This window comes from Squalius cephalus, assembly GCF_949319135.1.
Source record: "Squalius cephalus genome assembly, chromosome: 23".
Lineage (NCBI taxonomy): Eukaryota > Metazoa > Chordata > Actinopteri > Cypriniformes > Leuciscidae > Squalius > Squalius cephalus.
In genome coordinates, this window is record NC_137144.1 from 6,663,179 (window position 1) to 6,680,179 (window position 17,001).

General features: G+C 39.4%; 1 protein-coding gene across 6 annotated transcripts in view; it reads right to left on the reverse strand.

The window, feature by feature from the left end:
* Positions 1-1,470: 1,470 nt before the first annotated feature.
* kif21a (kinesin family member 21A) overlaps positions 1,471-17,001 on the reverse strand; it is a 69,823-nt gene continuing 54,292 nt past the window's right edge. For 2 of the 6 annotated variants that reach the window (XM_079859584.1, XM_079859581.1), the window contains 12 exons: positions 15,465-15,485; positions 14,794-14,851; positions 14,645-14,699; positions 14,202-14,410; positions 12,892-13,020; positions 11,195-11,331; positions 10,478-10,652; positions 9,252-9,416; positions 9,026-9,143; positions 7,152-7,322; positions 6,063-6,262; positions 1,471-3,580 (listed from right to left, as the gene is read on the reverse strand). In XM_079859584.1, the coding sequence (XP_079715710.1) occupies positions 3,493-3,580; positions 6,063-6,262; positions 7,152-7,322; positions 9,026-9,143; positions 9,252-9,416; positions 10,478-10,652; positions 11,195-11,331; positions 12,892-13,020; positions 14,202-14,410; positions 14,645-14,699; positions 14,794-14,851; positions 15,465-15,485 (1,526 nt within the window). In that variant the 3' untranslated portion in view covers positions 1,471-3,492. Of the gene's footprint in view, positions 3,581-6,062; positions 6,263-7,151; positions 7,323-9,025; positions 9,144-9,251; positions 9,417-10,477; positions 10,653-11,194; positions 11,332-12,891; positions 13,024-14,201; positions 14,411-14,644; positions 14,700-14,793; positions 14,852-15,464; positions 15,486-17,001 lie in introns of all 6 variants that reach the window. The other 4 variants (XM_079859583.1, XM_079859580.1, XM_079859582.1 and 1 more) reach the window with 3 other exon arrangements.

Genomic DNA, 17,001 nt, shown 5'->3' on the forward strand with positions numbered 1-17,001 from the left:
ACACTGTAAACAACTCTGAATACATGAAACACCATTGTACCCCCCCTTTAAAAGCTTGATCTTCACCACAGGGGGACTTTTAAAAAATCTCACTGATCCCAAACTTTGAAACAGTATTGTATACTTTAATCAATATAATTATTAAAAATGATATATTCCATGCCAGAAATAAACAATTCCTAACAAGTATCTTAAACAACATGAGATAATAAAAACTGTGTGTAATTTTAATAAAATAATATTCCGATGATGGATATTTTTATAAATTCTGTTTTGGAAAATGTCACACTGCAGGATCCTGCTGCCACGCTATGGCATTTCATATGTCAAGCGTTTTAGACTTTCGCCATTAATAATTAATGCGTTCCTCTGAGTAATGACAATGGAATGATGTCGTGTTTCTGTCTGTGTTCTGGCATTTGCGGCCATACATAAAACACGGTTTCTTTTTAAAGAGAATATCTGACAGAGACGACCAGAGATGATAAATATTTGACTAAGGTTTTCATGCTTCTATTAAGAGGCCCGTGTCAGAAAACAGGAAGCCGCAGTCATTTTGATGCAGCTATTTTGGTCGACGGTGCTGGCATTGAGAGGCCAGGTGTGGAAACTTCACCATGATATTCAGTGATGGTGTGTGTAGGACAGGCGCACACACGGACACACTGATGGATTACACAGATTAAAACATCCTGGATGACAAAAGAACTTGTCAACCTAAAGAAAGGATGGAGCTCAGAAACACACACTGAGCCAGCGTTAACTTCACCCAATGATGATTTTCATAAAAACAAGCACAGAATTATTTACTTTACTAACTAGAATTACAGTGTCTATGATGAACGCTTGCTATATGAATCGTTGTCATGCTGCGCTCTAGTGGCCTCTTTTAGTAATGCTTTTCTTTAAAGAGACAGTACACTCAAAAATAAATCATTAAATTAACATTTCTTCTGATTACTGACATTTAATATACAACACAAAGAGTTATATTGAAGCTATTTTTCATATAATGAAAGTAGATGGTGACAGCGCCTAATATAAACCTACATAAGTATGATATGATAGCATTTTTTTTTTTTTTTAAATACAAACATGCCGCATGAAAATGTTGCCATGCTAATAAAATCAAATAACAAATTTGCTTACATGGTTGCAGTCCTTTTGTTCCACTTTTTGCAGTCAGCAATTATTCAAATTGTATGTCCATAATTAATGTGTGTGATATATATTATTTTAATATAACAAAAATCTTTTTTTTTTTTTAAGCCATAGTCACCATCCAGTTTGATTGTATGTTTATATACATAATCATAATCATCAATTACAATCATCACAGTTTTCCATTTTCATATAGGGAGTTGTATGGACTAACTTTTGGAGTTGGACAGCTCTTGTCAGACTCCGCTATAATTATTAATATAATAATCATAATTCCCCATTTTAATGAACACAGCGGCACTTCAAGAGTTTTTGACAGATGACATTTAATTCAATTGACATCTGACATTCAGATCACTACTGGCTCGCCCATTGTGTTGACAACTAAACCTCCAGAGTAAATCTGAGACGTCATAAATAGACAAAGCCGAAAACTAAGAGCATTAAACAATTGTTACAAAAGCTTTCAAGTCAGTCTTCATGTTTATTTCATCTAGCACAATGCAGTGAGACAGTCTGACATGTAAACTACATTTAGTGAACCGCAGTGTGCGAAGAGAAAAGCTCTAGATAAGTGGTACAGGCACAAGTAATTCTCCTATCACGTCTGAATACAGTATATATATACATACATACAGTATCTAGAGTGTTTATCTGAATGCTACACAGACCCAATAGGCTTAGACGGCAGAGGAAAGAGGTTAATAGACTGATGACAGCACAGATTGAGAGTGAGGAGAGTGGGATGTGACAGTTTCTATATTGTTATGCTCTACACTGATCTAGTATATTATACGTGATATTAGCAGAAAGATGGGTTCCACATTGACACCAAACACACCAGTTCATTTAAGGTCATGGTGATTCCAGTTGGGTGAAAAGAAAGAAAAATCAGGGTCATAATTCAACCCATAAAAAAGGAGAAAAACTTCAGAGAAAAGAAATTACATAATGCAAAAACGAAGCAATTTTTAAGCTCAAAATGTTTTTTTGCGACAGGAAGTTTCAGCGTTTCAAGTTTTTTGCAATTGTCATTCTTAATAGTAACAGTACCAATACATAATATCTAGTTCTTGTACAGTATTATAATAAATATATTACTATTAATGATACATAATATATAATTATATAACTGAATCATTACATAATCATTATACAATTAAGTGTGTGTGTGCATATGTATGTATGTATGTGTGTTTGTGTGTATGTATGTGTGCATGTATGTATGTGTGCATGTATGTATGTGTGCATGTATGTATGTATGTGTGCATGTATGCATGTGTGCATGTATGTATGTATGTATGTATGTGTGCATGTATGTATGTGTGCATGTATGTATGTATGTATGTGTGCATGTATGTATGTGTGCATGTATGTATGTGTGCATGTATGTATGTATGTATGTATGTATGTGTGCATGTATGTATGCGTGCATGTATGTATGTATGTATGTGTGCATGTATGTATGTGTGCATGTATGTATGTGTGCATGTATGTATGTGTGCATGTATGTATGTGTGCATGTATGTATGTGTGCATGTATGTATGTGTGCATGTATGTATGTGTGCATGTATGTATGTATGTATGTATGTGTGCATGTATGTATGTATGTATGTGTGCATGTATGTATGTATGTGTGTTATGTATGTATGTATGTATTTATTTATATATATATAAATATAAATAGGTATTTATATATAGGTATATAGATATTTATACACAAAATAATTAGAATGCGATTTATTTCCATTACAGTAATAAGAATTATGGGGAAATGTGCCTAATTGTCTATAATGCAAAATAAATTTCACAATGCAAAAAAAACTCGTTGTGTACTTAAAACAGCCTTAATTTTCTTTAAGCAAAAGATTACTTCTTTTTTTAACGTTACAGTGAGATTCACCCAGTTAGTCCACAGACATCTCCATCGCTCCTCAATGCTCTGTTGGTTTCCCAGAACCGGAACGCTGAAGCCAGCCACAGAAGATCCGGTTCCTCTCCCTCAAAGCCCAACAGAACTCCGCGTCTCAGTGCCATCTTCATGATTGTTAGAATTAACCAAGCTGACATTTAAGGACAAAGAGCTTTTTTTAACATGTGACGTTGACCTAATTGTGGGGCATCACTAAAGACGCAATGAACTCTGGGAAACATCCAAAGGAACCATAGTGAGAAGATTCCGATTCGGGTAGATTCTGTCAGGATGTGTGTGTTGGATGCCAAAGAGTCAACTGGATATCCGTGTTTTATTGGTGGGGTCAAAGTGCAAATGTCTTTGGCAGCTGCGTTACCGTGGTAACACTGCAGTGGCGTTCGCATGGAAGGAGTCATCAGTTACTGACGCCCTCGTCTATCGAGTCGGCCACATCTGTGACCTCCAGACTTCCTCTCGCACGCCAGATCTTCACTGTCCGGTCACTGCGGGGCGAGAGGAGAGGGGTGGTAAAGTGAAGGGACTTAAGGAATATGATTCTGTTTCTGATTACATTTTTATGTAATAATCCTAGTGATGTGTTCTAGTACCTCTGATGAGGAGACCCCCTTTAAATAATGGGTCCTAATTGTACACACACACACACACACACGTCTGGTTCACTATCTTTGTGGGGACTCTCCATAGACGTAATGGTTTTTATACCGTACAAACTGTACATTCTATCCCCTTACACTGCCCCTGCCCCTAAACCTGCCCATCACAGGAAACATTCTGCATTTTTACTTTCTCAAAACAACTCATCCTGTGTGATTTATAAGCCTTTTGAAAAGTGGGGACCGCTGGCTGGTCCCCACAATGTAGGTGATCTCAGGTTTTACTATTCTTATGGGGACATTTGGTCCCCATAATGTAATATAAACAAGGGCACACACTACACACACACACACATACAGGCACAGACACACACACACACACTTTTGTATTTTGTATTGGGTCAACGATCATGAAAATGACAGTCGAGAAAAAACGATTATTGTGCAACAATCTGTTCCTTTCCTTTAAAGCGGAGCACTTTCGACCCTCTTTAAAAGCCCAAAATTTTATTTTTTTATATTTATTAATTACTGAGCAGGATTTATTACACTGTAATCGATTGTCGAGTTCACGCGCACTGGTTTAGTACCTATGATCATGCACGTGAACTCGACAATCGACTTCTGTGGACTTCAACCGAAAACAGGATGTAAATACAGGTATGTGCGCTGGCTGAATAAACATCATTTTTATTAATATCTTTCACATCTACTGCAGTCAGATTCACCGTGTTCACTCTGAAGGAATCACTCACATGACCTGTTCACTTGTAATGACACATCAAGGATGTTAAGAGGCTAAAAGCAGGTTTAAAACTTGCCCCATTGAAGTCAACAGGGTGCAAATTTTAAAAAGAGGATAACACGGTGTAGGCAACACTGATTTTTGTCGTTGTTCTCTGTATTGACAGCACTCCAAATGTACAAAAAAATGAGCTCAATGTTAAAATTTACCGGAGTTCTCCTTTAAGACATTCCAACTTGTAAAAAGCGGTCACGTCCTCGCAGAACTCGTAATTACAACTTGTAACCTGGGAATTTTCTTAGAGCTCCTACTTTGACCATGTGACCTGTGTACCACCTGACCTCTGCAGACTCATTTGGATGTTGATAGTGTTTCCATAGAAACGCATAATTCCCAGTCTTATTCTCAGTCTAATTCTTAACATCTTAAAATAGAACGTCACGTGTTGTCATCACGAAATTACGGTAATCATGACATGTTATGACAACGCAGCAGGAGTTTCAGGGCTGAACTAGAATATTATTGCTAACAGGATTTAGAATACTAAATCATAATAATGAGCCTTTAAATAGTTAACTCTTTACCTGCCAGCGTTTTTGATCATTTTCACAAACTTTTCATGGACCCCCCCTCCCCCCTCCCCCCTCCCCCCAGAATATTTTGTTGTATGAATTTCTGAACATGCAATATATCAAAAGAAAGAACTGACACAGCTTTCATTTTAGCTTAATGCATTATTATTATTATTTTTTTATCAACATTTGATTGTGGATAAGTTTTAGCAGCAAAAAGCTGAGAAAATTGAGTTTTGGTCAAAGACTACGTCCGGATGGGATTCAGAACGATGATCAAAACATAGATGGAGTAGATCGAGTCCATCAACACCCTCAAAGCTTCACAGTCCTGGGTCGACATTTCATTAGGTAACATAAGGCAGTTATGATTTCTGCAGCTAAATGTTGATGATCGCGTTATTTTACATACGCATGCTTACATATGCATAAGTTTCTGCTTCTTCGCCTGTTTTGATCAGGAGATTCAGTACTTATTCAGAAGATGCGTAACAGCGCCCCCTACCGCATAACACGGAAAACCGGAAATATCCGTCAATGGCGGGAAAGTGTTGTCTCATAAATTATAGAAATGTCCACCAATGGCAGGGGACAAAGTCAAATGCTAAAGTACATGCATAAAGCTTAAAAAATGCATAAAAAACAGGAAGGAGACCGTCTGAACATTAATAACTTATTAATAAACTTTCAGGAGTCAGAGACGGCTGCAAAGATGAAGTTGACAGTCTTGAATCATCATATCCGCAGTATAAGTGGATGCGCCTAACAATAGCGCACATTTATCTAGGTGAGCGTTAGAGCGAGCGGACACAAAGTGGCTAATGTTAGGCTACGGTTTCAAACGATAAGCCATGTTTAAGGTCAATGAATGATGACTTTTAATGCATTCTACTTCTTTCTTTGAATCTACTTTGCAACAATGGCTAGGGTTTTTGATTTAGGGTCCTTTGATTTCAGAGCAAATGACCCAGTTATACTCCACCATGTATTATTTGGTTGTGAATGAGAAGCAGTTCTCGATTCCCAGTCATAGTGTCCTGCGTGTAATACTCACTCTGAGGCGGTAAACAGAAAACTGCTGTTGGTAGAGATGCTGTTGATGGGACTGTCATGGCCTCGGAGCTCTCCCAGCGGACTCAGGGTGTCCGTGTGCCAGAGTTTGAGGACTCCTCCCCTACAGCCGCTCAGCAGGATAGCAGACGCAGGCACGACTCCCAGAGCACAAACCCAGTCACGATGAGCATTGGGTACCTGCTGTAGGGCAAACAACATGTCAACTCATCAGACCCAGGACAAACACAGTTTGAGCCCTGATTGATTCACGTCCTGATGAGGTAATTAGCCTCTTCCTGATTTTATCCTCAGCACTGATTAATCAACTGATTGGCTAATTGTCCTTGTGGAAGCTACTAAACTTGCATTATAAATGTTGCCAGAGTGAAGCCAAAAAGTATTTGGAAACTTAAGTGACACTTTATAGTGAATAAATATATAAATATAAATCAGTCATGAAATTCTGCAGCCACTGAGATTGTTTTCTCAACATTTGAATAATGTGGTTCAGTGTTCATTACAAGCTGGTCATTGTTCCTCTGAACCCCTCCACCTCCCCCAGCTCCACCTGCCTAGATCTGCTATTGGATATTTGTATGTGTACTCATGCAGCAGCAGCAGCATATCTTACATGCTCACAGAAGTGTGTCTGTGTATCTATTGGCAGTAGCAAGTCCAGCTGCAACAGTGTGTGTAGCAGATCTATTCCGCCAAAACTGAATACATTAACATTATCATATCTATTAACATGCTAAATTATTCAGAGAGCTGACATGATCTCAGGCAGATTTCTGTGCAGAGAAAAACACAAATGAGCAAAGTCTAGGCTACTTTGAACTTCGGATGCGTGCCTTAGCGGTCAATGACACACACAAACATCTCAAAATGGCCGCCTTGGCAAGCACTGCATCCGTGTCAGTATATCAGATCCGTGCATTCGGTCTTAAAGAGAGACTGCAGAAAGTATATTAGGCTGCTGTCAGTCAATAATGTATCTGTGGCTTTATGGTCGATACGCAGCCATTATACACACATACATATATATATTTAGTTTAATCATGTATAATGTTGTTAATATAGCTTGTCATACCTGCAGTAGGTCCTTGCGGGTCAGGTCCCATTTCTTAATGCCGTTGTCTCTGGAGCCGCTAAACAAACAATCACCCTGAACCACCAGGGACTCGATGCCATCGTAGTGGGGCGGCTCGAAGTTATGAGTGGGGCTGATACTACCCACAGCACCCTCCGTCACATCAAACATCTGCAGACACAAATGACATCATATTTGGTAGGGGTTAAAGGGGTTTTTTTCAGTCAACATTTATGTGATTAAAGTCAAGTTAACATCGATTAGTCGCCAATGAAGAAATAAGCCTGAACCTCGAGCCGAGCCTCAGGCGTGGGTTGCCTTGTGTGCAGATATGGCGTATGACACAGCGCTGCCCACAAGGCTATTGCTCCTACGTAACAGCTTATTTTTATCACTTCACTTTTGTCTTTGGGTCGGTACATTTCTCACAGATTTCTGCTCGCTCTAAATCAGAATCAGATAAAGCAGCACAGTGAAGATTACATTTATATAATGCATTAATGAGAGAGAGCGATTGCCTGTGAATTAATCCTGGCAGCGTCTCTCTACTAATAGTGAAGCTGTGGGTTTTAGTTACTAAGAAATACATGCTAGATTTTTTCAGTGTCTAAGCTATTGGTAACACTTTACAATAAGGTTCATTAGTTAACTACATTAGTTAGCATGAACTGATAATGAACTGCACATATACAGCATTTATTAATCTTTGATAATGTTAACTTCAACATTTTCTAATACTCTATTAAAATCTTGTTAACATTAGTTAATGCACTGTGAACTAACATGAACAAACAATGAACAGCTGTATTTTTAACAAAGATGAACAAATACAGTAACAAATGGATTGCTTATTGTTAGTTCATGTTAGTTTCAACATCAACTAATGAACCTTATTGTAAAGTGTTACCAAGCTATTTTATTAATAAATCACAGAACAGTGTTGACTCTACATTTCTGCGCTACTGAATGTTTCGGTGTGCGCGATCTGGACGTTAAAACGTGCATTCTCCTGATCAATCTTGAGCATCCAGAAGGTATAATCAAACACATCTTGTGGAGCGCTCTCAGAGTGTGCATTTATTAGTCATTTTAACTGTTGGAAACAGAGCGTAAAGGTGGACTTCAAAGATTTATTATCCTGTTGCGCCCTCTATAGGTCACGATCAGCGGCGTCAAAGCATAAAGCATCATGACAGAGCATTAAAGTCAGTGCAACCCCTAGTATTTGCCAAAAATGAAACTTTCTGCGCATTTACCAGACAAGTCTGAACAAGTCTGACTCGCGCATGCGTGAGGTGGAGAATTTTGTAAAGTCATCTTATGTGAGATTCCGAGTTACGAGGGCTGTATATGCTCGGTACGAAGGGTACGAAACAACATTTATGGGACAGTTCATGTCAGATTTTGTTGCTGATTTGAAATATGTTATTTGATTGTGAGTTCGCCAAGCAGTTTTTGAGATTTCAGGATTCCCCTGTTCAAATAGATGGGGCTTCAATTCAATTAATCGCACTTCTTTTTCACAAGGGTACTCATTCTAACACATTTTTTATTTTTTGTTGTTGTCCAATTTAATTGAACATATATTTTGATGTGTATTTAATGCTTGTTGTTAGAATAAAACAAAATCAAACAAATCAAGGTTTTAACTATATTTACTGTAGACATTTCCAAAACTTTTGGTAACAGCAGGGTTGAAAATATTAAAAATCTCTTCTATAGGAAATAAAAGTGCTCTTGAGGCTGAGCATCTCCTTTCACTGATCATTTGTTGAAATGGAAAAAAAAAAGATAGTCAGTGTCTATTTTGTAATTATTTATGGAAAACGCCAGCTAACGTCAACCAAATCACCGTTACAGATAGATATACAAACCTTGATGTAGTGATCCTTAGAGCCTGTGATAACTAGATCCTGTCCATTGCCAGTCTGATCAACAGTCAAGCACATGACTGGACCGAGATGGCCTGTTAATTTTCCTGTAGACACAAACCTGACAAAAACAGGTGGAAAACAACTGAAACTGTCAGATATATGATGCGGCAAATGATGTATAGCTCTCAGAGTGGGTGAAGTGAAGGACGCGGTGTCGAAGTCATACCGTCTCAGGTCCCATACGCGAACAGAGTTGCCCGCGGCAGCATAGAGAACGCTTCCAGACGGGTTCAGAAAGATCTGGTTGATCTGGTTTTCCCCGGCCGGGATGGTCACAGTGCGGTTCGTGCTGGCTGCACATGGGTCACCAGAGTTCACCAGACCTGACGATCTGAAGGCAGAAACACACAATCACGGAGGGAGAAGTTTTGAAAACCAGGACACTCAATGGCCATTTTGATCATTTAATAAATACATTTACAATTACTTCAGTACAGGAGTGTCCAAGCTGGTACTGGAAAGATTTTAATAGATTTTTACCAACATGGACTCAAGATCATCTGACCCAAATGTGAAGGAGATCTGAAGGAAGGTGTTGGACAAGCCAAATTCCAAATGTCAGATTTGTATAATATGGAATAGTGACGAGAATTCAGGACTGCTTTTATTCTGTGAACTGAGACGTGTTTGGAGATTCATCTTCAGATCTGGATGATCATACCACAGTGGTCATGGACTTTATTCGGTACTGTGTAAGTGACTGCATACCCAATAAAACAGTTCGCTCATTTCCTAACCAGAAACCGTTTGGTTTTCTGCTGAAACCCGTTACAAGATCCGTGCGCGCACTAGCGCGTTTCTATCTGGTTCTTCAGAAATACTAATGTTGTACACATCCTTTTTTTTCTTTTTTTTTAAAATCTGATTCCATGGAAGCTTGTTTCCGCCACAATAAAAAATAAAAAGGTAATTGCGACTTTTTATCTCACAATTCTGACTTTTTATCTCCGAATTGTGTGATATAAAGTCGCAATAGTGAGTTATAAAGTCAGAATTGAGTGATATAAAAGTCGCAATTATCTTTTCAAATGTTTTATTCTGTGGCGGAAACAAGCTTGCATAGACTCCATCAGTTTGAATGTCGAATAAATGTACAGGACCAGTTTATTTGTAGTACACTGACTATATAGTTTTAAATAATTCGTTTACAAAGGGATGCTTACAGAAATGCATTATATGATCAAAATAATGTTTGCAGGCTGAAATAAGGAATTTCCTTTGAAAGTCAGTTGTCCCTGTATTTTGCTAACCTGCTTCATCAAACCAAACTATCATCCACATGGGCCATTTATGCTTGGATCCCGATGATCGTCGCTTGCAGCTTCATTTTGAAGAATTAAATGTTTGTGCTTGTAGTTTCCGAATGCATGTCTGATATGTTCAGGAACTCACGTGAGCGTCCGGATGCACTTGGCCGAGTCACGGATGTCCCAGACTTTGATGTAGGAAGTGGAGACTGTGAACACCAGACTGGAGCTGTAACGCACAGACACCACGTTGTTGGGGTGTCCGCCTAGAGACATGATCTCCTGTCCCGTCACCAGGTTCCACACTTTACAGGTCCGGTCTGGGAAAAGGAAACAGGGCCAGGTTATAAAAACTGGCTGGACCAATTATTCTTACTAGTAAGTAATAAAATAAAATAAAAAATGTGAAGGAACTGAAATTTTTTAATTCTTTACAATCATTGTTGTAAAAATGAAAGCTAAATATTAATATTAAATTGAAAAACTTAATGAAAATTAGAAATGTTTGCATTGGCAACTAACTTAAATGAAAGAAGTTTGTTTAAAACTGAAATAAAAATTAAAGCTAAATAGAAATATTATATGTGAAGCACATAAAATCACTAAAGCACTTAAAAAAACTTAAAATGTAAAAATAAAAGCTAATTCAAATTATTACTAAATACTATAATGGTACATAAACATTCATAAAATAACTTGGTTTACGATTCCGGTGAATTTGTGAATATTATTCTCCAAACTAAAAATCCAAAATCATTTTCTTTTTGTGAAACAGGTCGAGTGAGCACAACAAAATCCTACTAGCATACAGTACATGCAGGCAAGAATAAGGCATATAATGCAGGTTGACTGGTGTTCTGACCTTTTGACCCGGTGAAGAGGAGGTCATCTGTGGAGTCAACACACAGCACAGCTTTACTGTGACCCTCGGCTATGTGAACACACTGCAGAGAGCCGCCACGACTGCTCTTCGACACAGGAACAGGGTTGATCACACCTCTGACGCACATCAAACAATCAACAATCAGAAGATTCCTCCATCAAAACTCGTGTGTCGAGACATCATCGTCTTCTATCCACACATTGCTGCAGATACAGTGCCATAAAGTACTTTCCCCATTCCCTCTTTAACTGTATATTTATCTCCATGTTTCATATAATCAAATTTTGACTCCGGAAACCGGAGTAAACAAAGCATAGTTTTGAAAAAGACTTGGAGAATACTTTCAGAAGTTAATTTTTTTTATCATTATTCATTTTGTAATTGACAAAATAGATCAAAGGGCCAAAGCTGCATCACATCGGGAACATTTTAAAAGATTCTAGAAAAACATTAAAAAAACAGTTACCATATCCAACATCAGCTAGTCGCAGTGTTTATGATTTAACAACAAAAAACACCCAAGTGTGTCATTTAGTTCTCAGCATAAACAATGAAAGAGATCCTGAATGCAAGTCATTTTTTTTTCATGGCACTGTATGATTTTGCCAAAATAGTTTGTGAAGCAAAATATGACAGGGCATGTGTGCCAATGAACGCTGTCCAGAAATTCATCCACATGCAGTGAAATAAACATTCATGATGCAAAATCAAAATAAATAAATAAATACAATAAAAGGAATCAGAAAGTTAAAATAGGGTGGAGAGGTTGACGCACATTAACAATAAAATTGTCTGATTTACTGATACTGTTGAATGCATGAATCAATCATGCTGGTCCGGCCCATCCTCCCGTAACTACTGAAACCACTATAAATGCATGAACATCCACATATTCACAAACACTCACAGAAATGTGGTCTTCAATTAACTTATGAAAAATGCCTAATTTAAGTTCAAATTAAAAACCAAAAACACTTCAGATGCAAATAATCAGAGTAGTCAGCATTTACAAGGCAAGAACTTCTCACGACCCCTGGTATGTTCCTTACTGAGGTGAATAGAAGGATTTTAGTTGCGCCCGGACACCCCGTTAGCGACATTTCATTTTGAAAGGACAGTTTTTGTTTCAGACCAGAGTTTATTTAGGCCCACGCGACAAGTTCTGCAGGGCAAAATCTATGACATCTTTTAAATCCAAGCCAATTCGGCATTTTGTGGCCACTTTTTATGTGGACTATAAGTCATATTCTGAATTTGAAAATGCCATGTAAAACCATTTTCTGGATTACTGTCATATGTCTAAGTTGGAATTTCGAGTTGTACACCATTTGTGAACCAGATGTTAATGTGCATGTGAACGAGGATATGAGTGGGATTCTTCTCATTCTTAATAAAGCGAGTAGTATGATTATTGCAGTCAATGTAAAGTTACCAGTGTTTTACATTTTGGTGTAAGAGTCAGAGAGCATGCTTCTTCAAAACAGTTTTTTTTTTTTATCTTATATGCCAATCTTTCTACACACAAATCCTGTTTGCAGGATTCGTAGGATTTATAGTTTGCAGGATTTATTATTTTCACAGTAGACTGTCTTAAATCCGACACAAACAGGCAGAAGCCGAAACCCTCCATAAATTGCAGTAGTAGCTTGCTGCCACTGGGGGGTGCTAGCTCTTACTGTGTGATATCTTTGGCTTTAGCCTTGTCAGCCATGGCTTGTCCCTTGTCATAAGTCTTCCTGCGAGAAAGAGGGGATGGTTCCGGTACTCTCTTTTGCCCACCTGCTGGAAGTCTGTTGCCAGAGCTGCTACTTTAAGATCCATTTGCAATGTGAAAGACAGAAACATAAAAATAAAACACAAGGACTGAAAAAAAAGAAACACAAACATAATGTGGGCAGCATGCATTAAAAAAAAAATACACAAATAAACCTAACATTGTCTGTTTTTTTTAAGCTACAAAAAGCTAATGAAACTCAAGTTACTACAGCAAAAACTTTATTTGCTGGTTAAAAAAAGACAAAAGAAAACATTGGCAACCATGCAAACCTACTGGCAACCAATTCTGTGGCGAATCACAGAAATATCTGCCACTACTGGCAAACCGTTATTTAGAAAATATTCGCCAAGACTGGCGGCAAACCTGTGGCAACTATACAAAAATTTCTCACAGCTGTTAAACTTTTCACTGAAGTGAAATGATTATTGAACTATTTGATTATTATTGAAATAATAAAAAAAAAAACTTTCAAATAACTTTCTATGTTTGGAATGTTTGTGAAAAAGGAGTTCAAACAGATGTCAGATTGTGATTTAGTTAAAAGAACATGAACGGTAATTAATGTGTTATTGTGAATAACACCCGTCTTAACCTCTTGCTGTAGATCATCACAGTTGATGTTTTTCTTGAACATGATCCTTTGCAAAAACTGTTTCTGGTCAAACTTGAAGTAAATTTCTGGTAAACCACAAATAGTTGCCAGAAGTGTACAGTTCTTCCCACTAAAAAGTAGTCCCCACAACTCACGCATGCTGTTATCTAGCCATCAGTAGTCCAAGTTGCAAGAGAAATATTAGTAATTGTAAATAACTATTTACTTTAATGGTCTGAAATCTTTTGAGACAAATAGATTGTATTGCCAAATCTGACTCTAGACTATAGCTTTGTTGTTTAGTGTTGTTAGCCACTCACATGGAACAGCAATGAAAGTCAATTGAACAAAAGTGATGAGAGAAAACCATTTTTGAAGTTTTTTAAACTTTTGACTAAACCGAAATTAACCAGATGAGATCAGTCTTAACAGTATAGCAGAAAAAATATTAGTGTGACATCAAAGCATCTTTCTTTAACAAGGCACAACATTTGGCGGAAACAAAGGACATTTTAAAGTAAACAAAGCAGGAGTAGTTAGTTCATGCATGATGTGAGATGGCGAAGTAAGTAAGCAGAGATTTTAGTTAGCAAGGTTTTAGGTTACTTTACACTTACATGCTACCCATTCTAGAGGACAATCCGGCAGGGGGGAGCATGTAGTCCCGATCTCTGACTGTGTTCCCAGCAGACTCCAGATCACTCGCTCCCTCAGAGGTCTCAGTCATTGGGTGTAAAGGGATGAATTCTCTTGTCGGTGTGTCCGGGCCAGAGTCGCAGTTGTTCACGTAGAGTAACTCCATCTGAGTAGTGGTCCTCCTTCGGGCCTTTACAATTATTGCAAAAACAAATGGACAAGGCAAGTTGAATATGGAACAGGATATGCAAGGAAATGGTTGTTATCTAAAGTCACTTATTAGGTTCAGTCCAACTGAGATGAGGTGTCTTGATTAAAGGCACGGTGATCATAGCTCATGGATCAACCTTTGAATGGTTTGCACATAAAATCTCTTGGTTACCAAGCTTTCGGTAAGGTAAAATTCAGGTAATTTGTCCCATACCTTAGTCCTAGATTTAGTTTCGCCACATAACTTCATGAGGTCTGAGGCCAGGGTGCTGAATTATGGGAAAAGATATTAACTTCGGTTTGTTCAATCATTAAAGCACAGTAATGAAAACAAACATATTTGCCATTGGCAGATTAACTTACTTTCCTTCCACTGCAGGACTTGGGGTCGACTCGTCGCTACTACTGTCGTCTCCATTTTCTAACGAGGAAAAAGAAATGAGAGTGGATATTCAAGCAACCACAAATGGGTGTCTAACTTGCACCAGAAGAATTGGAAGAACTTGCAAGATACTTGAATTAAGGCAAAAAACACGCCGACACTGTTATCTGTGATGTTTAAGAGACTTTCGAGAGTGTGGTAGTAATACAAAGCAAATGAGGATAAAGTATGCGCAGCGCTACCATGCTAGTTTCTTTAGTTGCCGTGAACGCTGATCCAAACCGTTTTCTGATATCAGCTGTGACCAGAAAGAGGCTATCGTCAAAGTTAGTGCAAAAAGGTTGTGGAGAAGAAGGATGAGGGAACACAAATGGTAAATCATTCAAAAAGGAGGAAAAAATTAGTTGTACATGGTCTGGAAGAATCACTTGTTTTCCTGCTGCTGGACTGCGATGTAGCCTATGCTATTGGTGATAAGTAGTATGTTGCTAGCTGGGGATTGATGGTTTAAAATGGTAAGAACCGGTAGAGGAGGTGTGGACAGATGAACAGAAGCCTCATGCACCTGCGGATGGGACCGCTAGCCTGTGGTTAGTCCAAGGAGGTAGACCCATGCGCTCATTACAGAGAGAGTGTGGCTATTGGTACTCACCCAAGGGCATGTTACCTAGTTCTGTTTAAATCAGGCAACAGGGGAACAGAAAAGATGAAGTTATATGGTATGATGGTATTCATGGATATACCACAATACAATGTGAATATGGAAAATATATGTCAAGGGTTTCCACACTTTTTAACCAACCCATTTCTATGACTTTCCCATGATTTTCCAGGCCTGTGTATCACAATTTTACAATTCCCTGATTTTTAAGGTGTTTAACGACTGTGGAAAGCCTGTACATGGGGACACCGTACAACCTTTCGTGGGGACTGATTGATTGTTATTTGACTGAAGTGCAACTTTGTTATATGTAGGTCCATTATTGTGGTCTCAGAGGTGTCCAATCCGGCTCCTGAAGGGCCAGTGTCCTGCAGAGTTTAACTCCAACCATAATTAAACACACCTGAACCAGCCTATCAAGAATTGCAGGACCTCCGCTAGAAATTTTCAAGCAGGTGTGCTTGAACAGGTTGGAGCAAAACTTCGCAGGACGTTGGCCATCCAGAAGCAGGACTGGAGACACAAAATTTAAGGTATCAAAAAATTAATTCTGGTCAGACATGTCAATAAGACAATCTCTTCCTGTCTAAAAAAGGTGGTTCTTGGGCAAAAAAAGCTGCAATGTGGAACACACTTAATGCTGATGCTGAGACCACAAACTCAACACAACAGAGTTCAGTGCTGTCGTCGACACCAGCTCATGTTATTCCAAGTCCAGGCCGAGACCCGAGTAGGTAAGGTCAGAGTCAAGGCCGAGCCCCATAGAGGGTCGAGTCAGAGTCAAGACCGAGCCCCATGGATGGTCGAGTCAGAGTCAAGACCGAGCCCCATGGAGGGTCGAGTCAGAGTCAAGAACGAGCCCCATGGATGGTCGAGTCAGAGTCAAGACCGAGCCCCATGGAGGGTCGAGTCAGAGTCAAGAACGAGCCCCATGGAGGGTCGAGTCAGAGTCAAGGCCGAGCCCCATAGAGGGTCGAGTCAGAGTCAAGACAGAGCCCCATGGATGGTCGAGTCAGAGTCAAGACAGAGCCCCATGGAGGTCGAGTCAGAGTCAAGGCCGAGCCCCATAGAGGGTCGAGTCAGAGTCAAGAACGAGCCCCATGGAGGGTCGAGTCAGAGTCAAGGCCGAGCCCCATAGAGGGTCGAGTCAGAGTCAAGAACGAGCCCCATGGAGGGTCGAGTCAGAGTCAAGGCCGAGCCCCATAGAGGGTCGAGTCAGAGTCAAGACAGAGCCCCATGGATGGTCGAGTCAGAGTCAAGACCGAGCCCCATGGATGGTCGAGTCAGAGTCAAGGCCGAGCCCCATAGAGGGTCGAGTCAGAGTCAAGAACGAGCCCCATGGAGGGTCGAGTCAGAGTCAAGGCCGAGCCCCATAGAGGGTCGAGTCAGAGTCAAGAACGAGCCCCATGGAGGGTCGAGTCAGAGTCAAGGCCGAGCCCCATAGAGGGTCGAGTCAGAGTCAAGACAGAGCCCCATGGAGGGTCGAGTCAGAGTCAAGACAGAGCCCCATGGAGGGTCGAGTCAGAGT